The sequence below is a fragment of the Colius striatus genome, chromosome 1, assembly GCF_028858725.1.
Source record: "Colius striatus isolate bColStr4 chromosome 1, bColStr4.1.hap1, whole genome shotgun sequence".
NCBI lineage: Eukaryota > Metazoa > Chordata > Aves > Coliiformes > Coliidae > Colius > Colius striatus.
The window spans coordinates 75,379,179-75,406,311 of NC_084759.1; the positions used below are offsets into that span (position 1 = coordinate 75,379,179).

Below are 27,133 nucleotides of genomic sequence, written 5' to 3' on the forward strand. Positions count from 1 at the left end.
CAAAAAAAGAGGCAGTGTCCCTCTCTCACTTTCCTGGACTTCTTACAGCACCTGGCAGAGATGAGTGTGCCATGTCCTTCAGCTGGTCATCTTGCCAGGCCCCCAGGAGCAGCACTGACAGCCCCGTCAGCCTCAGGTTCCCACAGGAACCCAGAGAACAGCACAACAGCCCCGAGGCCTCCGGATAAGTTTCAGCTTTCCCAGGAGCTGGAAAGGTGTTCTGAACATCTTGCTTTTCTTTCCCCAGGTTGTAATAATTTGTTGAAATTAGACAACAGCGTTATTAAATGCTCATTTTTATTGTTTCTAGGATTGCCAACCATTGTCTGTTTTACCGGACCTTTAGGGTGGGATTCATTCAGACAGACTTGGATGGATACCTAACAGAGAGGTCTCTATTTGGGCAACTCACTTAGGCTTCCTTTATACAGGCAGTGAAGAGAACCAGGCACTTCTAGTCACCATCCCTTCAAAGGGGACCATCGTTCAAAGAAAGACTCGAGGAGGATGTATGGATGATGGCACACAAATACCCATCTCTCTCCACTGAATGAAAAGGGAGCTTGTCAGTGACTTTTCCAGATGCAGACACCACCTTTGGAGATGCTTTAAACTTCAGAAAAATTAGATGAATGCTATTCTCAGAGACGGTGCATTTTATGACCCAGCTCTCTCTCTCTGTGTCTACATGCCTTGAATAGCTCTGCAGTCTCTGCAGCGCTGTCTGGAAGCTGAGATGCCTTCCCCTAAAGCGACTGTAGCACAGCAGCAGTTGGCTATTCTCAGTGATGTTGTAAAAGGGCTTACTGAAAGGGCTTACTGATGTCAAGATACTCTTTAATGCAACTGAGAACAATTTCCACTGCTTTGCAGTTCTGTGAGGTTACAGCATCGCACAGTGGAGCTGCTCTTTTCTTTTTTTGGAAGTGAACGCAAAGAGAGGAGAAAGACACAGAGGAAAGTGAAGCTCAGACATCCCCTCTGCTTCTCAAGAGGAGAAAGAAATCCCTGACCCTCTGGCAGCTCAGCCTCACAGACCACAGTGGTGCTCTAGAAAGGCTGGAATTGAGGTTTTTGACCTCGACTGATGCCTGTGAAACAACAAAACCAGTAACAAAACAGGACACTCCCCTACTCCCCAGACCATACAACCACAAATTCTGTCCCATTGAACCACAACACTTAACAGCAGGCAAGTTCTGAGTGGTATTAGTCTGTGCCATGGTAGAGGCCTAGGCTCCCAATGCAGACAGCTGAGCACTCCAGACATTTCAAGCAGCTGGGCTGGCTTAGGTTTCTAACACACAGCCCCTCTCAAATGCTTGGCTGGGCTCTTGCCCACACATTGAAGCAGTAAGCCCTGCACTTACACAAGTAGCTTCAACAGGGCTGACTTGCAGCTTCTGCTCTGGGATGGGCAGCCAGTGCCGCCCTCCTGCTCTTCCCCATCTCTGAGCCCGTCTCCTCTCCTTTCCTCTGCCTACCACTTGTAAAAAACAATGAGCTTCCTGAATTTTACATGTTCATTGTACAGGGCAAGTTTCAAGCCCCACAATTCCTCCCACCACTCAAAGAGCTGCTGATAGCTGGGATAGGAGGTTGCAGAAAAGGGAAGAAGGTGCAACTTACCCTTCAGCAGTGGAGCATGGTCTTGGAATGAGCAAGTCAACTGTGTAACCACATCTTGTTTTATAAGACAGCAGAATCAGTAATTTTTAAAGTAGTATTTTAAAGTCTGAGCATTTCCTTTTTTCCCTTTGACTCCCCAAGGTTCCCTGCCACATTGAGGTTCCTAACCATGTTTGACTTGCATGTAGAGCTGCACCGATTCCTCTAATTTTCTGTTTCTGCTACAGAAAAGAGCAACCACTCACCTAACCCCTGACCCATACCCAAGAGGAAGTAATGCAGACCATCATGGGAAAGAGGGCTTTTTCAGTCCTAGGTGTGAACTAGCATGGTGTGATAGGAAGTGATGAGAGGGAACTGAACTGTAGGAGTTTGCTCTGACCTCCACAGGAGACCTTCTCTACTACTCTTCACTGAAGCAGAGCTCCATGAGCCTTTTGCTACAACAGGAATCCTGCTCCCAAGGGAAAGAGTCAGAGCAAAGGCTTTGATAGCCCCACACTAGAGACTTTCCCTGTAAGAGACAAATACTGTGGCTGTACAAGAGAATGTGTCATAGCAAGAAAAAACAAGCAGAGATCTAAAATGGAACAGCCTACGCAGATCCATCAGCTAACATAAAAATAGAATGATACTTTCAGGGCCACATTTCTTATGAAATACAAAAAAGCTATCTGGAGTCCTGTGTCCAGTTTGGGGCTCCCCAGCTCAAGAGGGACAGAGAACTTCTGGAGAGAGTCCAGCATAGGGCCATCAAGATGATCAGGGAACTGGAGCATCTTCCTTACGTGGAAACGCTGCAGGAAATGGGACTGTTCAGCCTGGAGAAGGCTGAGGGTGAACTTATTAACACTTAAAAATACCTAAAGGGTGGGTTGTCAAGAGGATGGGACAAATCTTTTTTCTGTAGTGCCCAATGACAGAACAAGGGGTAGTGTGCACAAGCTGGAACACAGGAAGTTCCCCTTGAACATAAGGAGAAACTTCTTTCCTCTGAGGGTGAGGGAGCCCTGGCACAGGCTGCCCAGGGAGGGTGCGAGGTCTCCCTCTCTGGAGGTTTTCAAAACCCACCTGGATACGTTCCTCTGTCACCTGATCTAGGAGAACCTGCTTTAGCAGCGGGGGTGGACTAGATGATCTCCAGAGTTCCCTTCTAACCTCTAACATTCTGTGATTAAGTGACATTGAAAGAAATTACAAAAGTGATTTAGACCTGGAAAGAGGTACAACCAAAAATTATGATATCCTTAATCTGCTTGTGATAATTTGGCTCTCTCCAGTTCAAACTAAATGGCAGAAATGATATAATCTTGTCAAGCATTACTTTAATTCATCAAATTTTATTCTGTATCTCTTTTCTTGAAAACAATTGTATATTTCAATGTGTGTTGACAAGGTTGTCCTCCAGCAGTGACCTTGTTTTTTGTACTCCATTTTTGCATAAACTCCATATAAATGGTAATATACACACATATACACTTATATACAGAGAGAAGTACTGTCAAAAAGCAAGCTCTTGATGAGGCTGAGTGATCATTAGACATCTTCCACTAAAAACGTTTAAAATATACATGTGCGTCTGTATTTAGAAAGGGGTTTATAATGGAGAGATGGACATCTAGTGAGCAGAGCATACTCTGCAGCATGATTTACTCTATGTCTAGTTTGGAGGACTATTAGGGAGCTTTAATTCGCTGTAGCCAATTCATATGAAGCCTGGGATAATACTGAGACAAGATCAAATAGTGAGGATTGCTTGGGAGAGCTCGTTTTTGTCCTTCATTATGTTCCACTGTCGTCTTAATTTGAGGTGGGGTTTTTTTTGATAATAAATTGACACACAGCAGCTGCAACAAGCTACATGCAAGACCCTTTTCCTATCAAGTCTCATATAATGGCAGCATTTGGAAAAGCCTTGCCACCATCAAAAGGAGCTGAGATTTATTCTGAATGCAGTATTCATAAAAAAAACTGACCAGCCTGACAGTCCTACAGCGGTCAAAGGCCAAATCTTGCCCCTTTCTATGAGAGCTAGTGCTTTTATCCTACAACTTGACTTGGGAAATGGAGATATGATGGACAGACTCTTTATTTGGTGGATTTTTAAGCCTAAAGCTCAAGTAAAATTTTGGATCTTGTATATTTAAGTTGTATTTGAAAGCAGTCCTTAAGCTCCTAAGCCTTTTAGATGTTTTGACAGACACTCAAGAATGTAATAAACACACAGCAGTCTTTTGATAAACCTGACTTCAAAAAAAAGGAGCAAAAAATATGCTCAAAATTTTGCTTAGCTTTTTATTCCGTCATTATGGCACAAGGTAGAACTTAAAGACAACATCGCTGACTAAGTCTTCAATTCATTAAAATTAAGACTAGTATGTTTTATAAAATTCTTTTGATATGATACACTTTCCCTTACCAAGTGATAAAAAGAATTTGCTCTAGAATACTGAAGTACATTGCCACCCGCTGGCCATAAACAGTATTGCAATTCAAAAATACCAGAAAACGTATAAAACAGCAACACTTTAAGGACGCAACACAGTCACTGAAGTACTATTGACCCAGACTTTGGCAAAATATTTATAGAAATGCAGCTGTGAACTTCTCCATATGTCACGTTCACTTCTGAAACTCTGCGTGTCTCCCTTCGGTACAGTCTGTCTGCATTCTATTTTTTTCTTCCTCTATAGTGATGATGCTTTTGTTATTCCAAAGGAAAAGCCATATTCTTTCTCAGCTGTTACACACCTCAATTTATTTGTTTTGGTTTTCTAAAAATTTGGATTCCAGTTTATTGGTTTAGAACAATACATAAAATCATACACTTATAAATATATATATTATATCCTGTATACATAACATAGGTCTTCCTCTAGAACGGGAGGGCAGACTTTTGCACTATATCCTCAGTTGGTTTAGGCACGGCCTTGCTCTTAAGTTGATTCTCTGAGCTGCTTTCTACCAGAATCTAAAAAAAATACTTTTACAATCTTGTATCAAATTTTAATTTTGTTTGCAAATATATTTATAAGAAAAAAACAATATTTGGTATTTTCCCCTCTAACTTCACTACTACCCTTATAAAATATATGGCTTTTCACGTTCCACTCTATTTTAGTGTTTTTTCAATAGGCAGTGAAAAAAAGGACAACTTCCCCTTTAACAGGTTGGGAGGTTTTTTTATATAAGCACAGAAACCAGCTTGTGCACTTTCTATAGAATTCCAATGCATACCACGGTAATGTTAAGTGCAGTGATTTTTTTAAAACAAGCAGTCACAACTGATCGACATCTGTATATGAAAACATAATAGATGATTATCATACAATACCCATTACAGAATATACAGTCATCAAAACTGCAGAGATATAAATACCTTTTTAGCGACATCAAAGCAACGGGTTTTCTTTATACACAGCGTATGCAATGCAGAGTTATTAGACTAAAATTTTCATCTTGGCTTTTTTTCTCAAAAGCTCGCTGAAAAACAGGGACATACTGGATTTGTAAATGGAACTGCTTGACAGCACTGGTAAGAAATGAAAGTGAACAAAGTTTTTTAAAAAAAACAAAAGGATACGGAATTCAGTCAGTACAAAACAAACAAACGAGCCCTCCCCGTTTTCCAATGTCACCGTTGTTTTCCTATGAGACGGAGGCACGGGTACAGAGGCAGTTCCGTGGAGTCCGATCATACAAGGGTTTCTGGGAGAGCGTCGGGGTTATCAGCTGACAATAGCTCCCAAATTTGCCACCTCTCCCTTTGCCAATCATGCCAGTCCGCCTCTGAAACGTTTTTACTGTTCTGACTTTGAGGTGCCGTGGAATAGATGTGACCTGCTTGGGTGCGGGGGGCTGGCCGCTCCTGCCTGGAGGTGGCCTGCTCTGGGGCTCTGGCTGGCGGTCCTCCAGCTGCCCTGGTCCCTGAACTTTTTTCTTGGCGTTGAAATCTCCACAAAGAGTGCAACGTCGAAGAAACGCTGGATCGCTGTGACAACGCAGAGCTCGTTTTTGTTGGGCCCGGGTAGGGGGGTGGAGGGCGCTCTTTTCTGTAGGAGGGCTTGGCTAGGCCCTGCAAACAACCCACGTTCGAGTCACGCTCACTCAGGTCTTCCACACTGCTTAAAGTCAACTGCTGCTCCGACTCTGAGTGCGACAGGCCCGAACTCCTACTGCTGACTTCGATTTGGGGGTTACTGCAGACCCGAGAGACCGTGGGGTGGAGCTGACACTCAGGAATGGCAGCGGTCGTCTGGCTCCTGCGCATGACATGTTTGCTGGCGTCCAGCTCAGAGGAGCTGCCCTGCCACCGAGGAGAATATGCGGCGAGGTTGCCCTGGGAAAGAGAGCACTGTCCAGGCCGCAGCAAGCTGCTCTCGTAAATGTTCCCGTGAGAACCTGGGGGCCAGAGTCAGAGAGACAACATCAGTCTGAGTCACCATTTATCTACGTAGTGTTTACTGCTCTTCCCCTGCATCAGGCTGCAGAAGAGGTTTGGGGGCTTTCCTCATCAGGGGATGCCGCTGGAGGTGTACCGGCCTCATTGCTGGCTACACCTGGGGACACAGAGCAAGAGCCCCATATCTGTCTGAACCCTGTCTGATGTATTACCCTGTGACTCTAATACTTTGACATAAAGCCTTGCAGCACTTACAGAATCACAGAATGGTTGGGGTTGGAAAGGACCTCTAGACATCATCTAGTCGAATCCCCACTAAAACAGGTTCACCTTGATCAGGTCACAGAAGAATGCAGCCAGGTGGGTTTAAAAACCTCCAGAGAAGAAAACTCCACAGCCTCTCTGGGCAGCTGTCCCTCACTCTCACAGGAAACTTTTTCCTTGTGTTCAAGTGGAACTTTTTGTGTTCCAGCTTATGCCCATTACCCCTTGTCACTGGAGACAACAGAAAAACTGTTTCCTCATCCTCCTGACACCCACTCTTTAAGTGTTTGAAAAGTGAGTGGGTGTTTTAGTCTCACAGCTCCTCTGCGAGGTGGGTGCATATGTGAGGAAAACAAAGGCAAGAGGGGTCAGGGACTTGCTGGCACCAGTGGCAGTGTCAGCACGAAGGGCTGCCAACCTCACAGCCTGTGCTTGTGCCACTGTGACAGCTGCTCAAACTCCCACTGGGCATCCACCTTCCAGTGACTTTTAGAAGAAGATGAAACTATTTTTTTAAGTAATTTTAAAACAAATTTTTAAATTATCTCATGACAGTTTGAAATTTTGCTGCATTTATATAACCACTGCACTTCTCTGCACCTTTTAGAAAATCAGCTCTGGATATTGTGAATTCTCCTGATTTCACTGTAGTTTCTCAAAATCAAGCAACTGTTTGTGTCTCTGCTAGATTTGGGCTTAAAACTTGACAAATAACTGACCTGTTATTGCTGGATCTTTGCAGCCACTTTTCAGCGTTGAATGCCAGGTGCCCCAGATATCAAAATGATCTTCAGAAACATCTAAATAGTGGTAAGAGCAGGAAGATGAAGAATCAGTCCTCTTAAAACCATTATTCAGAAACATACAAATGGAATAGTATAACCTTAGGTATCAGAGTCATTAACATATACTAGCATCTGACTTACTATGCACCTAAAAAACACCTCAAATGTATTTGTTCAGAGTCTTGTTTCAGGCTTAGATCCTGTAATGGATTCAGTGAGCTCTGTATGAGCAGGATCCCTGAGTGTGTGCTGGTGACTGGAGTTCCCCTGAAGTCCTTACTGAAGTCAGTCAGAGAATTTGTACAAGAACAGGAGGATTTGGTCAACAGAAGGTAGTTCATGTGGCAAAGCTCCCTCATGCAGCCCCAGTCACGGTGAGGCACACTCTATCAACTGCATCATCTCTTGGGTCTTACACAAAAGTGCTGTCACAGAATCGAGATGTAATGTGCATGTCAGGCATTGTGCTGGCTTACAGCTTTCCTGCCTTTTTTTTTTTCTGATTCCATCTGGCAGCAACGGAATTTCCTGATTTGTCATGGTCCAGTATTGTTGTGATGCATATTAAAGTTTTAAAGATGGTAGATATGATAAAAAGTCATGTAATTTCCTGTTCATAACTTACTAGAAATCTGACCAAATTTTGAAACCTCTTCAGAGAGTTAAGATGCCGAACATGGAAGATAAATACTCTTTGGCATTTATAGAGCATATAATTGAGATAACAGTCTAAATCCCACTAATTCCAAAGGGAATTAAATGCCTAACTGGTAATCCTGAAATTAAATGGTTTTAAAAATATCACCGGTTATCTGCATCCTTAAGCATAAAAAGTTCTTAATGTTTGGCTCACTAAATATACATTTCATTCACGTTTTGGGTTTTGAAAAATATTTTCAATTAAAGGCATCTTGAAATGCTGGTGAGCTGTCAGTTTAAACCACAGTTATTTACAGAAGAAATCATTCAGGTGTGCACTTTCTGGATACCTATGCAAATTACAGATCCACGCACTAGCATTGCTAGGCAGAAGACTGAATGCTGTGGAATTCACCTGTGTTCTCCAGTGAGAAGATGTTGAGGTCATTCTTTTCAACTGGAGAGAATTTGTAGTTTGATATCCTAAGATATCAGATTTTTCCAAAATTGCAGATATTTGCAAGAAGCAGGATTAGAAATCTGTCTTTGCCACGCTGTCCCAGATAGGCTGAAAAGCCGGACGTAAATAGTTCTATTTTCCTAAATAATAGCTCCAAGGTTTGAGAAATGTCATACCAAGAGCACCCCTGACAGTTGGCTGAGCTAATGAGAAGGACTAAGCAGAGACTTTTCAGGCTCACAACAAAAAAAAAGGATGTTGGTCATTTACACTACTGCTCCTCAAATGGTATCTGGTAACGCAAAATTTGGCACTTAATTCAGAACCTCCCATCAGTCACTGAGGGGTAGGAACACAAGCAGGGTGTGTACTCTACCTTTTTCCGTTTGTGATGCAGAAGAATTTTCCTTTATCTTAGGCTGTAAATGTCCAACCAGCGTGTACTGTTCAGGTACCTTGTACAGCTTGTCTGGGCTGCGGGCAACTTCTTCTTGCATTGCCATCAGTGAGCGCTCAGACAGCACCGGGGAGTTGTTGTCATAAGGGGACACATCTCCACTTGAAGCTTTGTTAGAGTCTGTGGAAGAATGTCTTCCTCCTGTGGAGTAGGAACCTTCTGACCGCAGCATCTCAGGGCTCCTGAGAAATGTTGATAAACAAACTACTGTTAATGAAAAATGCTTTATGTTCACAACTGAAGGTGACATTTGACATCATACAAATAAAATGAAATACAAGGATATGATCACAGCTGCTGAAATGAAAACACTTTACAAGCAGTACAAAGGTGAAATTTCTAGGAGTAAAATTTTTGCCATGAAGTGTCCAGCAGAGGCCACTAAAAATCAAAACATGTTGCTGTCAAGAAAGAAAACAACAAAAACCACACAAGTGTACAGTTCACCACAGGAAATTAAACAGTGAATCAATTCCTTATGTTACCTTGACAATTTAGCTTGTTGCAACAGTAAATCTGAGGGCATGATAGGGACGATCAGGTTGATGTTAAGCAGTATGCTAAAATCTTCCACTCTAAAGTACTACAGAGCCAGAGAAATCAAAACCTTAGCACCCCTCTCACACTGTGAGAAGCATCCTCTTCTACAGACAACAGAAAGCAGATATTCCACATGGGACAAGCAGATATACCTCTGATGGAGACAAACAACTGGCACTGCTGGTAACTCCTACAACTTCTTTTACCTTTACATCACCAACAGCATGGCCTGCATTTAATTTTGATAACAAAAGGCAAATGAAACCCCTACCAACCTACAGCAGAGGCTGAGAGACAACTCTCATTTTCTAAACGTCTTGGGAACACTGAGGGGGATTTCTTGAACTGTTACCAGTTTACTATGCAAATAGGAGGGAGTCTGTGAGTCACTGAACCTCCCCCAAAAATACGTGGAAATACTCTCTAAACAAAATGGGGTTTTTCTTTCCTATTGATCATTCCTAATTGATATTTCTATTACTCATTTTTTATTTCTTTGCACTTTGATCTTTGTTTCCTAGATGCTTCTCTTTTGCTTCTCTCTCTTAGAGACCTCACATTAATAACTGCTCTAACTGAACAGGTAAAAACAGAGGCTCATTCTTGTAAATGATCACTGAAAATGGTCAGCCCTTCTGAGTCAAATCCAAAGAGGGGTTTTTAACTGAGTGACCAAACAAAGCACATTACTTGTTATGGAACAATAACCTTCTTTCCAGACAACTGAAATAAAACTGAAGAAAGAAAATAAAGAAAACACACAGGGGTAAGACAGATCATCCACGGCACACTAATACAGAATTCATATTAATACAGATATAATTAACAGACAAAACTTAACACAACTTTCAGGCTGATGAAGTTTCTTCCTGGCTGATTTACAAATTGCATGTCCCAAACCATAAAATACATACATTCAATTTCATTCAATTACTCAAGATTCCTTTTTTTTTCCCCACTACCAAAGCAACCACAAAATGTTGGGAATTAATTAACTAGGTTTACTCCTTGGTAACTCCCAACAAGAAATCCATCACTGAACTGATCCTGAACCTTAACTGGGGTCAACTGAAAAAAACAGAGCTGTCACTTAGCAAAGTAGTGCTGTCTTAGGCTTCCCAGTGTGGTTGGTATGATAATGGAGAGTCACTAAAAAATAATAAAATTAATCAATTCCTCATTATTTCACTTCTCATCTGAAGATGAGTCCAACATAAATTCATCTATAAACAGTCCCATGCTGAAGAATTATTGCCTTTTAGGTATGCACAGTTCTCTTAGAAATCTTTTTTCTTTCTTTTCCATCCCTTAATCCCTTCTTTCTGCCCTACTGCTTTCTAAAAATCCTTGTGTAGTTGATGTGACTTAAGATGAGATTTAAGCAATATCTTGGGAATATTAAAGACTTGAGAGTAAAGGGGAGAAATAATGTTACCTGTATGTTTCCAATGATTAAATATCTTTCTCCCCAGCTTTCTAGACAGACCGTCACCTAAACCTCACCCTGCTCACATGCAGACATACTTAGAGCTAACGGTGACCCCAGTGAAGCTTATCGCATGTAAATCTTTGCAGGATCAAATCTCAAATTGTAAGTATGTTGCACAAAGCAGAGAGAGATGTATACCCTCACTCAGCCATGGCAAGGTAACACAAGGAATAGGGGAAAGGGAAATGGAAATGAAAGAATGTGGGAACATAAACTTGAGCTTTGTGAAACACTGATTTCGTGTCTTACCTTGAGTGATCTGTTATAGTCTATCTCTTCTCAAGACAAAGTTCCTGATAAAAATTTACTTGAATGGAAACTGTCAGGTCTTTGGAAAGATCCAAATGGTCAAGTTTCTAAACTAATTTACAGTTTCTGCTAGTATATATATATATATAAAATCACTTTAAAATTTATTTATAAAAAAACAGCTTTAAAAATCAAGGAATATGTCCATGGACTCTGCCAACCTCACTACAAGAAACCATGAAAATCGATTGAATACTTAAAACTGGAAATCGATCTCACAGATTTGCAGCTTTACCATGCTCTTTACAAACAACATAAAATATAACTTGCAAAAGATTTTGGCTTGCATCTTTCCAAATATAAGGAGTTCCAAAGAAATGTAAAGAAAAATTTCTTCACTGTGAGGGTGATGGAGCACTGGCACAGGCTGCCCAGATGGGTTGTGGAGTCTCCTCTGGAGACATTCAAAACCCACCTGGTTTAGTTCCTGTGTGACCTACTCTAGGTGGCCCTGCTCTGGCAGGGTGGTTGGACTAGATCTTTTGAGGTCCCTTCCAGACCTTGAGATTCTGTGATTCTGTGAATTCTCACATTCTTCTTAAAATAAAATTTTTGCATCTATTTGCTTGATGGTTTGAGTTCAGTAGCAAATAGATGTTTAGTACAATTTGAAATTCACCTTCCACTGGTTGGCTGTGAGATTCTCTATCCACACACTGAGGAGTAACTAAATTGGGAGGAAAATATAAATTATGAACAAGATACCCCTTCTCCTGTATGCAGCCTATGAATAAGGGCAGATTAGGGTCTCCACAAAGAATAATTTTCCAGTGGTTATGAACTATGTTGAGGAAAAGATTTAAAAAGTGGCTATGCACAAATAGATTTCAAAAAGATTTGAAAGCTGCAAAAGAAGCCTGTGCCACATATTCAAAAACACTATTTCAGATTTCAACACAAAAATTGACTATGCTATCAAGGAGTCTTGGGCTTTGCTTTTTAACTGGCATCCTTCTAAACTGATGTTAGCCACTAGAGTTTTTTGGCAGAAATCTTTTTCTGTTATACCTCAAAGCTTGTGAGTGGGGAAACAATTATGTCTTCCAAGAGGCAAATCATCCAGAGTGTGACAGATTGGCAGCATGCAGTAGTAATTTCCACACATATTTGACAAACATAGGTGCCACTAACAAAACTGATTATTGTGGGATTATGATGTGGTTGCTACTGTTAACAGGGTAGAGGACTTTTATTCAGGGAATCTGCAGCTTTGCAAACTGCTTTTATGCATATAGTATCATCTATTGTATTGCTTAATCTTTGTGTCACAGGTTAGGATGGATCAACACCTATCATCATCACCCAAAAACATTTACAAATTCAGTAAATAATCATAAGAAACAGATTTTATTTTTGTGTTAGTTTCAAGATGCTTCATCTTACACCTGGAAACCCCAAATTCCATGTGATTAAGCCAACATACAGAAAAGTTGGGTAGTCATTCACAAAAGCACATTTCATACTTTAATTAGTGCTTTACCATGAACAATTCCCATCAACTCCCTGACACATCACTCACAATGCTCAGCTCTTAAGAGAACTGAAAGCTGAGGAACATCTGATTTGTTCTCTTATGTGGAGGAAAATGTGGATTGTGTTTACTCTGCTAGATCAGAGCGAAGAAAGCATGTTAGGACATCAAAAGCAGAGATGTGAGGGCAATTGCAGAAGCAGGACTTTCAGAGCAATTAGTATGACATTAAAGTCTTGAAGTTGATTACATACTCTAAGCTTTGCAGCCAACTAGCTTTCTGATGAAAATTGTCTCAAGAATATGTAAAGTTTTCTGTTCCACAGATCCAAATTTGGATCTCAAGTACATGACCAGGAAATTTCCAGGAGTAGTAAGGATGTATTTTGGAGGCTCATTTTTTTCAAATCAAGACGAACACCTCCTTGTTGTCTGATGCCTCACATTTCTCACAGGAAAATTAATCAACAAATATGTAGCCTCAAAATTCACATTATGTTCTGAAATATATTAACCTCTTAAGAGCATCACACTCTTAACAATAACACTAAACAACATTCCTGCTAATTGCCTGGAAAATCTTAACCGAGGAGTTGCAACCACAGGGGAAAAAGATCTCATTAACATTAGGTCACTTACATGATACCAGAGTAGAAGAAAAATGACAGTAAATTTTTCCTACATTATTGATACTTCATCTGTTAATTACTGAAAATACAATAAACTGGTACTATTGTAGCTATTTAGTTTCGTTAACCTCTTCTTACAAAACCCCTTTTGTCAGCTGTGTCCAGTCTTGCACAAAAGATCCATTTTCTCTTGTAGGTGTGCATGCTGGCTCAAAAGTAAAGGAAGTTCAAGGAAAAGTCAATTAACTTAAAGGAAACAGGAGCTAACAATAATAAGTTACATCCATAAAGATTCGTGATAAATTTATGCTCAATTGATATATGTAGCCACATGTAAGACACGTTTTTATGTCTTCATATTATATAGATGGTGAAATCCAGCACAAAGGTTTTTGTTAGCTTGAGTCAGAAATAATATGATCATTCCGAACTGAGGACTTAAAGAAAGAAGTCTCTACAGACCATATTGTACGTCAGGTGATTTGCAGTGTCTCTCCTAACTGTGGTCTTTGCTCATGGCAAAAGTTAAACAAGTGTAAAAGGCAATTAGCAAACCTTTAATTACCCTGCATTTACTGTGATCTAAATATACACGTGGTTACTTGTCAGTTAGACATCAATGAACAGAAATTGTTTCACGTCTGGTACACTGAGAAAACACACAGAGACAATCACCACAAATCAGATGATCTGTGATAATTGGCTACTGCATGCTATGTGTTCATGTGGTTAAGTCAACAAACTAATAACATTCTTTACAACACATGGTATATCTTCTGCACGTATTTTTGTTTTCAATTTTTTCATTAAAGAAAGCTTTTTCCTCCACATGCTAATTATACTATTTCTTTTATATCTCTCCCTTTAAAGCCAGGCAAGCTGTTACCTTCAACTATACAATGTTCAGAGGGAGAGAAAAAAAAAAACAGCTAACTGTCCATACAGATTCAATTTTAGTTATGTTCTCAATGCACTAGGCATTTTCCACATACACAGGAAGACAGAGTCCAATCTGTCCCAGATTGTTTAGAGTCTAGGAAACGTCTTAAAAATTCTTTAGAATAAGCTTGTCAAATTTTGTGGTTTTTTTGGGTCTGACATATTGGGATTCACTAGAATAAAGGCAACAGCTGTGTGTCCCATGAGAAAGCCAGCAATCCTGTTAAACCAAATGTACAAACTCCAGCATTAAGGCACAGGGGTGTAGGCGTAAATACATTATACACAAAGTTGGAATATGTCATGTCTTATAACTGCAATAGTGAACGGTACAATTTATTTCCTCTGCAGACCTTTCACAAAATATACAATTAAATGATATCCAAAGAGTGTCCATAAACCTGCTGTCATGGTGGTTGACTTGTTTGCAATGTCCTACGTGTATACAATGGGAAAAGAACAATAAACTGGTCAAGTCGGGATCGTGTTAAGGCACTCTAGGGTGTGTTTCGAGGATAGTGTAATATAGGTCTCCTGTGACTGAAGACTACAACAAACCTAAGACATGAACCAGCAGATCACTAGAATACATCCTGTCAGATAATAGTGCACTGAATATTTTTATGTACATGTCATTCTGTTCTCTGCAGCAGAATGCAATCTTTCCTCTGAATCGGGAAACAAGATTTGTGTTTAGAAAACACTGTACAAGAGTCATCATTTCTTTGGCAGAGTCTGTGTAACGGGAAGGATATTTCTACTCCACTGTAGACAGTGCACTGTAGACAGAGAGTTGTGGAAAACTAGAACCTTTTGAACACTTCCAGTGGGAGATAAGAAATTCCCAGCAGAAACAGGGACGATGAAAAAACAGATTACTCACGATGACTGGGAAGCTTTCCTCCTCAACAAATAGTCCACAACATCTGGGTCAGTCTCTAATAGGCTAATAAGCACTTCATTCTGTAGGTCTGGGGAAACCTATGAAGGCAACAAAACATACGGCTTAGTTGGGGGATAAATATCCTTTCACATACATTAATTTTGGTACTACGCTTAACCTAAAAGATTGAGTACAAGTACATTTATGGAGAGTATGTAAAACAAATATTCAGAAGCTTCCACTTAGAAGAGAAATTTCATGTAACAACCGGTGAGGTAAGGCTACAGATCACTTTGGAGAATGTCAGATGCTGACTCCTGTTGAATAAGCCACCAATATTAGTATATAATACCCAACCACTAGTTGGGTATTATATCTGATAACAACACTGGCAATGCTCATGCATTGCAATCTCAAAAGCTCCAGGTTGAGATCCTCACCTCCCCACCTTACATCCCCATTCAAAGACCTGGGGACATTTACAAATTCCCATTTCAAACAACTGCACTTTTCTTCTTTTAGAAACAATGTGAAATGTAATTACACTGGAAGGAGAATGTTTCCTCACATATTCTGTGGCATTTGACTTATGTCCTTCTCACATGGAAATTTCACGCTAACTGTTCTATCTATGAAGTTCTTCAACTGCTCCATTTCAGTGAGAATTGCCAAAGGTCAACATTTTTCTAAGTGAAGCCTTATAAACATTTCATGTTCAGGTATCCATACAGCCAGATCCTGGGATCTAGAAGCATTCCTGCTTATGCTTAATCAGAACTTGAGTAATTATAGAGTTAATCTGTTCATAACTCAGGTTTGCAAGTAGGTCCTGTTGGATCTCCAGCCACTCTGGACTTTGGGTAGTAGCAACAGGCTCTGACAGATTCTGTGTTGTCTTCTTTAGAGTTTGGCTTTCTGATTTTTTTTCTCTAGTGCACTTCATTTGGAGATGAACTTTGAAAACGATTCAGTTGCTGCAGGACACAGCAACGTCTCCTGGGCTGGTAGCAGGAACAGCATTCCAGAATCTGCCCAAGTAAACTTTGTGCTTCCAACTGCATTTTACATAAGTCTTATCAATCCTTAAGTTGGTTTGTGGAACAGTGGAACATTCAAGTTAGCCTTCAAAGCACTGAAAACAGATGAAACCATCTGAGAACCTTGAACTAACAGCCCAGGTTCACTCATGACAGATGGAGCTGGAGGCAAGACAATCTCAGTAAGGGGTCATCAACTGTGCAATACGCTTCTGGATGCAATTTGTCAGAGCCTGAATCTCTTGACCTTCAGGTCACACCACATGGGTCATTTGTTCTCCCTAACATTTCCTGGGAAATAGGAATAGAATTACTAATAGATTCCTCAGGAGAATACTTCAGTTTGGGAGGTATTTAGAGAGTCAAGTTACAGAAAAAGCATATTTATTTAAAAGAGGAAATAATTTGAAAAGAAATTAAATTAATTTGAAAATAAATTAAATAAATTTGAAAATAAATGAAGACATGCCAAGTTTAAGCCAGTAAGACAAAGTGTGTTTGAGTTGTGCCTCCCCACATTCAGCAGCTGGGCACAGTTCAGAAACTGGCAAATAACCCGTTGTATATCCCCTAAAACATTTTAATGCATCCTTACGACTCACTGAAATTAGATAGTAAAGGCCCTGACATCAGTGAAGCAATGTCAAAATCCATCTTCTCTATGAAATCCATGTGCTTGCGTATTACTGATGTCCATAATTGCTTAATAAAACCAGTCTGCTGTATCCTGGGTTCTGACAAATAGAACCTTCTTGGACTGCCAATATATCAGATTTATTCTGATACTGTGGTCTGAGTGTCACAACACATCCTGATTTCCTGGATTTTATTTCACAAGTGTTGTCCAAATTTCAATGCTGAAGCCAATCTGAGTTTTAGAACCTCCCCATACCCAAAATTAACAGGAAAAAAACCCCAGCCCAAACACAACGACACCTTAGCAGCAATACATTATGTTATTTATAGCTGTAGGTGAATGCTCTTTTTTTTTTAAAGTAGGATGAATGTCAAGTATAAACAGCAGTTCTCATTAATCCTCTCTCTGATGAGTTTAGAAAACTAATTGGTGCTGCCTGATTTCAAATGATCATAGTTTTATTACAAGTCTTCTCCTTTCAATGCATCTAGTACCAAATGATGTACTGGGCTAATTATCTTCAAAATAGTCTCTCTGTGCTGCCCATGAAAACATGACAAAGACAAAGGTAAATCCTGGAGCTTTATAAAACACTAACTACGAGCAATTTGACACAATTCTATGGATTGAGAGCTGCGACATGGCTCCAGAAAGCAGTCAGCCCTTGCTATGGCATTGGGAGGAATGAAAGCACCCAGAAATGCTCAGCTGCTAGACATTTCTATAAGTTTCACATCAATGTATTTTAGCTTTCAGGAGAGCACCCAAGATAGGTTTCTTTTTCTCTCACATGCAGTCAATCTCTCCTTTTGAAATCCAATTTTAAACTGCCTCCACAATCTGAAAAGCCACTCTGGGAAACCAAAGAAAGCTACCTATTTTTTTCCCCCCAAACTTCATTTAACCTTCAGCAGAAAATGCAAGCACTGAAGAGGTAAAGGAATAAATCTGTTACAATTAAGAGAGACAGTATGTAAGTTAGTCTAACCCTAAGCTCCACCCATTCCACATCAAAAGTCAGAATGTGTGCCTAAGTCTGATGTGCTGAGAGGTGGTCGTGCTGTAAAATGTTCTTAAAGAGGAATAACAATAAGAAGCCTTCAAGTATTGCAAGTATTCTTATTCAAGTATTATTTTAAATCTGCTAGTTTAAAAAACTGCACTCTTGGCCGACAGACCTTCGCACAAGAGTGCAGTTCTGCCGCTTTATTTTCCTAGTGTGGAAGGAAAAATAGCAACTAAACTTTCCCCAAACTGTGAAAAGCATTTAAAAAAAAAGAAAAGAGAAAAAAAGATTGCTGACTGTCTCACTGGAACAAGAATAAAAATAAAGAAAAGGATATAATGTAAGGCAATACAGTGTGAAGGAAAAGAGAAAACCACAAAGTTCATCTGAGGCTAACTAAGGCTGACAGGCAGGGCTTGTGACTGCTTTCTCTTGCTCTTCTTGCGTTTGAAATCTGGTAGACACTTTCTCTTCACAGTATTACGTGGCCATCAGTCCGACACGCCCCCAGTCCAAGCTTGTCCATCTTCTCCCATCAAGGTATCCAGCTTTGCTGAAGCACTAAAGGAGGTTTCCAGAGCACTTTTCCTCTTGCTTTGGGAACCCACCTCTTCAGTGTAACATATAGGTTCGAGACACAACAATCAAAGGTATTTTCACCTTTCCAAAGCTGCTGGGTTTGTTAAGACATGCTTTGTTAAGACATGTATGCCTACTAAAATGAAGACAAGACAGTGCCCAGCACTGGGTCTGACTGGCCTCTGCTACCCCAGAGCAGAGCTCTCTCAGGCAGAAGTCATATTGAGCTGACCTGTTAGTCTGTAGACAAAAAGAGGAAAAGGTAAAGTTCCAGAATAAACTGTCCAGGTACTGCTAGGCACAAGGAAGGGTGATTTAACTAAGCTGCATCTTAAGTAAACAACATGTCCAAGTCCAAGGGTCATCATCCCTTTTATGAAGAACTTTCTCACTTGAGAAAAAGAACAGAAAGGAGCTCAGGAATTACATAGATGTATGCTTCTCTTATCCAAGACACAAATGGGAGAGTTTTGTCCTTCCTCTCCATCCAACCAACAGCCTTTGGTAGAGGAGGCTGTTCCTTAAATTAACCAAGGGTCTCTTACTCCCTGTAGAAAAAATTGGTTCCCTGACTTCCGAAACTGTGAGGTGAAAGGTCATTTTCAGTTTTGTCTTCAAACCTAAGGAGTAATTCTGGTGCATTTTTGGTATACAACTGACCAGTCAACTTCATTATTTCTAGAGACAGAAATTTTCGATGGAAGATACTGTTATCTACACAGAAATTATTCCAGGCAAAATAAGAACAATTTTTTAACACTATTACTTACTGCAAAATATTCTTGATAGAAGACTACTTTTTCTACCAACAGTAATTGATCCTGATTTAATGCAGTCTCCACAGTTTATTTCATCCTAGTCTACTTTAATACCAATAACATACTTCCTCATTTAACTTGAAAATGCATAGGAATAATGTGAAGAAACATCCACCTACCATGAAAAGGGCTTCATAGTTTTCAATCATCTTTTGTACAACAGCTATGATAGCAGTGCTCTCTTCAGCTCGAGCTGAGCTCTGAACTGAGAACTCTTTGTCTGTAGATTTCTGCTTGTGCAACAAGTTGGGGCCAAAGATGGTAGCCAAGTTAAGTGATGTCATTTTATTCCCAGTGATCTAGAAAACAGAATAGAAATAAAGTGGTGTCTTGTAGGGTCTAATGTATGCAGCTATGTACACACACACAAACACACACATACACACCATCTCTCATCTGATTTGGTAGATGTTTCATTCATCAAAACCGAGTGCCAGTCAAATAAAAATGAACAAGTTTTAGAAAAGTTGAAACCCTTTGGACATCTGTGCAACAAGCACCACAGATTTTCTGGATATATTTTTGAATGGACTGGAGGAGGAGAAGGCAGAAGTGCTGCCTGCCCTTACCTCCCTGGAAGCTCAGCAGTAGCACACTTCTTTTGAACTCAGGGAAACCTCCCTCCTACTTCATCACCTCAGCATATTGCTATCTCTTAGGACAAAATACTGAAAACCGTTAGCTTTCTCAAGCAGGACTGAAACAGATGCAATAAGGAAAACCACACTTTTCCATATTTAAACAGTTAAGGAGCACACTCAGTATTTTTCTTAGTATTTGTCTTTCTGCTTGTTTCCTAGAACATGCTAAACATTTACTTGTTGGGTGGATTTATTTTGTTTTGTTTATTTTTTATCTTTTTCCCAAGTTTTCTAACTGTACTCAAAGAAGCAACAGTAATCTGGTTTTGTAGGACAAGGAAGGCTAGGAATACACATTTGACAAGATAGAAATTATCTGAAAAAATATGTCATAGAGGTTATTAAATCAAAATTTTAATTGACTTATTTGTGATCAGACTACTTTTTCCCCCTTCTATTCATTTAACAAAGCAAAAAGCAGGGGTCACGTGCTTCCTCTCTGTTGCCCTGCTCAGTTGCTATTCTGGGAACGCAGAAGAAGGTGCCAGCAGTTTGACTATATAAGACTAAGTGAATTTCAGCTGTCGACCCAGTATTTCTTGCAGGGTTTTTTTGAAGGACAAAAAGACAACCTAAGAGGGATTTTTCATTTGTTTCAGTTACATTTGAACTAATAATTTTTAAAAGGGACAGGAAGAGGCACCAAAAAAAGGCAGTAAAAACAGCATTTCAAGCAATGAGTGATACAAAATGAGTCCTTTCTAAATAGTGGGAGCTTTTTTGTAGCTGATCCTCTGCCAAATACTCTAGTCAAACTTAACAACTGTGCACTGACTGCACCTGCTTTATTTTTTAAAGAGCTCAGCTAGACAGTATAGAGATGATAGTAAAAAGAGCTTTTCCTTTTATTGGTGGGACCACTGTGTAATCTTGCAAAGACATCTGCACTAAGTAGGTACATGGACAGTCAGAGCAAACACATTGGTTCATCCCAGAATGACTACTGAGTGCAGCACATGCACTTATTTGCACATCACCATGCACTCAGATGGTTTTTGGGTGACTTGCTTTTAAACATTGTCAGAGTACTGAGCCACCAAGGATGTACAGGCTGAATATTCAGTGCCTTGGGTGTGCCAGGGGCAACTCCTGGCTGTGCCTAGATCTGCATGTGCAGGCTGTTTGTACAAACAACGAGTTTTAAGGGCAGCCTCAGAGCATCCCTTAAAAAATGTTGTAAACATATCCACTTAAGTTAATTGAATGAGTAATTTTAATAAAGCTAGTCGGGCATCTTCATCTTTATGACTGAAGGGCTTTTGAAAGAATCTGTGGAGGGGGCCTGTGTGCCAAAGCTTGGCTGTTTTCCTTTCAGTAATAGCAAACAGTCTGATGAAATACTTTCACTTGCCCTGTATGCTTTTATTCACTTAATTATTCCTGAATAGCTTAAATAATTGTGAGCTGAATACTGTATTATCTGTAAAAAGTATCCAATTGCACATAATATTCCTGGTGCTTACAATGCTGCCAAGGGAGCTTACATAAATTTGCCTTGCCAAAATACCTGTAGCCAAGCTGATATACTGAAATCAATGAAAATGCCTCTAACACAACTGGTAGGCCAAACCACCTCTCTTAAGCAGTATCATATAGCCCTGCAATAAGATCCTCTTGGTTACGTTCCTGAATCAACAGATAACTCTTTGCAGGATCAAGGGGATAACAACCTTGGTTGGCTTATACATGTTTTTAAGCACAGTATAATTTTTACAGGCTGCTCTTTTTAAATGCTTTCCATCACAGTGGTGCCGGTTTTTATCAGCTCTTTGCTGAGACAAAAATAAAAGCATTTAAAATGGATTCAGAAATGCAATAGGCCTTGAAGTCACATACAGAACATTGGAAGTTAGGACTTGAGGCAGAAATTTGTCAAAACTCAGTCTCACAGTGTCAATTGTTAAAACCAGCCAACTGCAAAAGATGTCAGCAGGTTATCCATCTGGAAGATAAGTATTCTCTAGGAGTTTCAGATGAGTCTGAGAAGTAAACTCAGAAATAGTGCCTATCAAAGCTCAGAGGACAGAGAAGTCCTTCCCACAGAAAAAAATGGTACAATTTTGTCAAGCAGTGACAGTCCCCATCTCATTCAAACTTAACATATTTGCCACTTTTCACAGAGCAGTCCACTAGTTCAAGGATTTTCCTGCTAGAAAACAGTAAGGCTGGATTTTCAGATCTCTAGTGTGAATGGCGCAGACACCCACACGCGAATTATTCAGAAATCCAGCTCAGCCACTCGGCTAAGGGGATTCTTGGCTCTGAGGGGGTGGGTGTTCTCCAACATCTCCACTGAATTTGGTCCAGAATTCAAGAGTAAGGAGGCCAGAAAGAAAGAAGGGAAAGCCAGCAAAGGTAGATCCTGACTCCAACTAGTGATTATGTCTGTTAGTTGCAAGGGCACAGCTGGAGTTTCTGTCCTTTATTTTTTATTCTTCACTAGCACAAGGAAGCTAAGGCAACCAAGAAGTGAATTGCTATGTCCAGACATTATATAAGAAAGCAAGAACAGAGAACAAAAAGAGAATGAAAAGCACACCCTTAAATAGCTGACACTTTTCTGTATGAGTATTTTTTCCATAGAATACAACAGGATAAAACAAGGGGAGGGAAAAACGATGGATAGCATCAAACATTCTTAACAGCAAGGTCGATTACACTGCAAAACTCCCAAAGGAAGCGGTAGATGCTTTACTGATTAAGTCATACAAAAATTAAACTTTCACAGCCCTAAAAACATAGTAAACAACTAAATGGCAAATGTGCAGGCCACATCTTTCCCATCTGTCAGGGCTACACCACCATCGTGTTTGTTTCACAGCTTTTAAAGATCACTTAAAGGTCACAAATTAAGCAAAGTCAAAGGCAGAAGTGACCAGGATTTACCTCTTGGCCATCCTTGTCTGTGGTATCTTCTGCATGGCCAGCCACTGTGGAGAGGAACTGCAGCAGCCGGTGTAGGGTATCGCAGTTACAGGGAGGTAGAAGATAAATAAGGAGCTGTAAGGTGCTTAGCTGTTCATCTGGCTCTAATACTACGAGGGGAAAAAATACATTCTAAGAAAATCACTCCAACTAATCTAAAAGCAGAACATATATACTGTTTCCAGCCCAAAGGAAGACAAGTAAGAATAGCTTTGTTTAAGGATCATTTTCCTTATAATGTGAGAACAAAACAAGAAAAATCTAAGGAAGTATCAAAAGCGTAACAAATACTCTTATGGGATTTTTGCCTTGGCTGGTCAACTTTTTGCTCACAGGTTCATAGGATCTTTTCTCAGCTTTTAAGAGACCAAAATCCATGTTGAACTCTCTATCAGTGTCACTGGACACAACAATTCTGTTTGATTTTGTATTTAGTTCATTCATTTAAGTAAAGCTACTGGTATATACAGGGCACCATTGGGAAGCATTCCAGTCAAGTTTATGCTCCTGCCATTTTCAACGGGTTTTCTTACAATTTCACATCTTGCAGAGGTATTGAGGACCAGAAAAACCACTAGAGATGTAAAGGACTTTCCACAACTACCATCACTTTAATCACCTAAAATGCAACGGTAAAATGCACTGACAAAAGTAGTTCAGACGCAGGACTTCAGACATGAAAGCTAGAAAGAATCTGAAGAACACATACTAGGCAGCAGCTTAAGCTTGAAGGGCCCACATTTATTTTTTCTCAAATCTGTGAGAGTTTGCACTCAGGTCTTAGGCAACATATTTGGGACCAGTTAACATGTATGGCTTTGAGGATCCATTAACTATGATGAAACTTGACCTTTTGAAGCTAGGTTTGTGAATCTGGACTGGAAATTTTGGTCAGTGATCAGTTCTAAAATTTAAAAGCATCAATGCCATGATACCAGGACTGAAATGGGAATCTGTCACCTGCTACTGCTGAACCAAGGTTAGGGTGAGAATTTATTAGATAATATTAATCACATCCTACATATAAATGCAAAAGTAGGTATAATAAGTGAAATTTTTGTTGGTTTAGTGTTCTTACCTATATTTACACAGTATTAAAACCAAGGAAAGACCTCAGCAAATTTATACTATACAAACATTTGGAGCAAATCAAGGCTATAGTATTAATTGCACAGGAAAAACAAGAATATGGTTAGTAGAGATCAAAGAATTCCAACAGGTAAGCTTTGGAAAAACTGCTAAATAGAGATGCTGCAGAGCTCACAGAGAGTGTTGATGAAAGGTGTATAAAGTTCTCTGGTGAGAAGTGGGTCAGGCATGTCACGCAGAAATTCCTTTAACAAAGCAGCAACATCATGAATGCTGTGCTCTTCGTCTAATACAACATCTATGCCCCGGTCAAACTCTTCACGTAACTGAAAAAGATGATGACACAAAACCACAGTCTCAATTAGCACATTACATCCCAATACAGAAAAATCTTTTAACCTGCAGATTTACCCATTTTCACTTTTCACAGGTTAGATGTGACTGGTCTTTGGTCATATCAAAGATAGAATTAGTGTCTAATTGCTGCTTATTCCATGATACATAACTTAAGATCTGTACTAGACTGGAATAAAACACAATTCTTTCTTCCTAGATAGTATATTACACTTTTATGGAAAAATGTCCCCCAGTAAATATGATTTTTGCAGAAACGTAAGCTTAATATCAAAGGCCAAAGCCAAGCAGAACCAGGAAAAGTGCAAGAAAAGCTTTTTTATACCACCTTACTGCATTATCCCTGGATTTTAGGACCAGAAAGACTAATACCACATTTCATTATATCTACATTTTTGTGCAAAACCAATGTTAATATCTACCAAACTTGCATTTCTCTGGTCATTTAAGACTATATTTAAGCATTAACAGAAAGCAAGTAAGACTTCATAACATTTGTCCACACATATCTTGTTCTGCCCTCCTAATTTAGGCATACGCGACCTGACCTAGGTTGACCTGTTGCTGTAGGGGGGTTGGACTAGATGATCTCTAAAGTTCCCTTCCAACCCCTACCATTCTATGATTCTATGATCATCATTAGGGAGGTAACACACAGCAAGCTAATACCATTACAAGATATTGCTATTTTTTTCCTCAGATAAGTTCTGCATAAATCAGAGGCACCAAATTTCCCAAAGGCAGAAGAAACCCCTCTCCCACTATGCCTTACAAAAGATAAATGCCTTTCTGGAGAGATTTCCCCGTACTGAGAGTAGAATATTTTCTTCAGGCTGAGAGCTCCACTTCTTTATCTCTTTTCATTTTGAAAATAGTCAAGATGATTTAAAACAATTTTTTCTATCTTTGCTAATAATATGAAGTATCATCATCTTACAAGATCATTCCAGACATATCAAAAAAGAAGGAAGAAGATAAGTTGCAGGCAAACCATTCGTCTATGATAATCTGTGCCAAATGTTGACTTCAGACAAAACTATCTTAAGCATGTATAGTGTGAAAGAATTTAGAAAATCCCATGTTTTCTGCTGAAATTGTACTTTCATAACAGGTGTGAGAGGTACTGTATAAAAACTTTTCTAATTTATTAAGACTACTTTTAACATGAATATCAGTTGTTACTAACAATGAATAAATATGCTCCAAAAAGCACACTTTGCTCTTTCTCTAGCATCATGCTTCCCCCTGCTGATTTGCAGTAAAAGATTTCCCAGTGCCAACTTGGGGATTTCATTCCCAGCTGAATTCTACTCTTCAGACTGGTGGCAAACACATAACATCCCCGTGAAGAACCATAAATTACCTCTATTCAGAAAATTGCTTTCAAACTTACTGCTCAAAAGCAGTTGAGGAAACAGATTAGCACTGCATCAGGAATTTGGAATTCCCAAACAGCTGTCTAAATCATAAATTGTTGTTTAAGCCCTGAACATAGCACTTCTGATCATATATCCCATGAGGGCTGTAGAGATGGCCTCATTAGCACAGTATCAGATAATCATTGGTGAAACACAGCCACATTACAGAGCTAGGTATCACAGCTGTTAAAAACTGTGTATTTCCAAGTTTAAACTTTAGGTCTCTCAGACTTAATTCTCAGGGAATACTTTCAGACTTTTGGAAAACACACTCGGTGAACTACAGCATGCACTGGAACTTGACATCTGTGCAGGGAGAGGGGATGAGAGACCACAGCTCCAGTCATGTCCCTCTTCAACCTCAGGGCCTGTTGGTTGCTTCACCTGCAGAGCTGCCACCAAGTCACCAGGCTTGGCATAGAGGGCTGCCCAACCTAAACTTGCAAACAATGCTGTGTTCAAGCGTCTGTATTATTTCTGGGCACAAACCTGTCCCTGACATCTCAATGTACCAGACTTACCACCTTGAGTCAACGTCAACTGAGGAACCTTTGCCCTACATCCCACTGAAGGATGGCAATTTGTCCCTACATCCCACTGAAGAACGGTAATTTGTAATAGAGGTACTTGTTCCTCATTTCCTCTCCCTGTTCACTAACTAAAAATCCTGCTGGCACGTGCATTTACTTATGTAGTTATTGCAACAAACAAAGTTGAAACGGGACATTTTCTAACTGGGGCAGGGGGTGGGGGCTGGGGGGAGATAAACAAAACTATGCCTATTCTCTACACAAGAAAAACTAATGAACAGCTGCAAAAGCACACCAAAATCTGAGTACTGGGTTTGGCTTTCCTTGGTTCAGAAAATGAGTGGAATTTTAATTGAATCCAGACTTTCTCATGTGTTCATGTTGACAACATTTATTATTGTAACTGCAAGGGCCAAGCTGATGCTTCTGTGTTGTTTAACGAAATATATTAGTTGACCTAGTTCAATAAATTAGTCCATGTAATAGAATACATAAATACCCAAATCTCTCAATTTCCTCAGCTTTTGAAAGCACATTAAAACCGACACTGGTGAAAGTCGTTGACGTTGAAAGTAGGGCTTCATTTACAACTAAATGATACAAGCCCTCTGCTTTTTTTCCCCCAGAGGTATGATGCAATTGTACTCACTCCTGAATGGTAATACATGTTGTGACATTGGAGCTTGTAACGCAAATGACAGGCAACTTATTTTTCAATACTTTATCTAGTTCAGTGTTGATCTAACAATTGCCCCTGCAGCTTCGTGTTACTCCAGCCACTCAGCAATAGAAACTGCTAGAGAATAAGCTACAAATCAGCAGGCTGTACTGTCCTACCAGCGAGGCTCAAGTCAGTTTAGCTGATTCAACATAACTTTCCAGATACCAAACATTACACTATCATTTTTTTTTGCAAAAAAAACCTATTATTTTTGGGCTCAGGTGCAATCAAGCCTTTTTGGGTATTTATTTTTTTCAGTTTCATCTTTTTGGTCTCATACTTCCTGGCAGGAGTATTTTCCTGTAACTTTTTGTTCCCTCCCTAAGCACCACACAACCATTAAGCACTATTCTGTACAGCTCTAATTCAATATATATTCTCAGCTTCTGGGAATAAGCTTCTAGGGCTGAGGAAACGCCCACTTTTGACTTTGTCTCTGGAACGTAACTATACACCATCTTTGCTTTTTCAACATTTGGCTG

The 27,133-nt window shown here is 39.8% G+C and overlaps 1 protein-coding gene across 4 annotated transcripts in view; it reads right to left on the reverse strand.

Moving 5' to 3' along the window:
• Window positions 1-2,977: 2,977 nt before the first annotated feature.
• Window positions 2,978-27,133, reverse strand: part of ARHGAP6 (Rho GTPase activating protein 6) — a 338,498-nt gene continuing 314,342 nt past the window's right edge. For 3 of the 4 annotated variants that reach the window (XM_061998789.1, XM_061998807.1, XM_061998812.1), the window contains exons 7-13: window positions 23,804-23,954; window positions 22,501-22,649; window positions 19,093-19,272; window positions 14,897-14,994; window positions 8,556-8,818; window positions 7,015-7,095; window positions 2,978-6,030 (exon numbers count right to left, since the gene is read on the reverse strand). In XM_061998789.1, the coding sequence (XP_061854773.1) occupies window positions 5,324-6,030; window positions 7,015-7,095; window positions 8,556-8,818; window positions 14,897-14,994; window positions 19,093-19,272; window positions 22,501-22,649; window positions 23,804-23,954 (1,629 nt within the window). In that variant the 3' untranslated portion in view covers window positions 2,978-5,323. The remainder of the gene's footprint in view (window positions 6,031-7,014; window positions 7,096-8,555; window positions 8,819-14,896; window positions 14,995-19,092; window positions 19,273-22,500; window positions 22,650-23,803; window positions 23,955-27,133) is intronic. The other variant, XM_061998798.1, reaches the window with a different exon arrangement.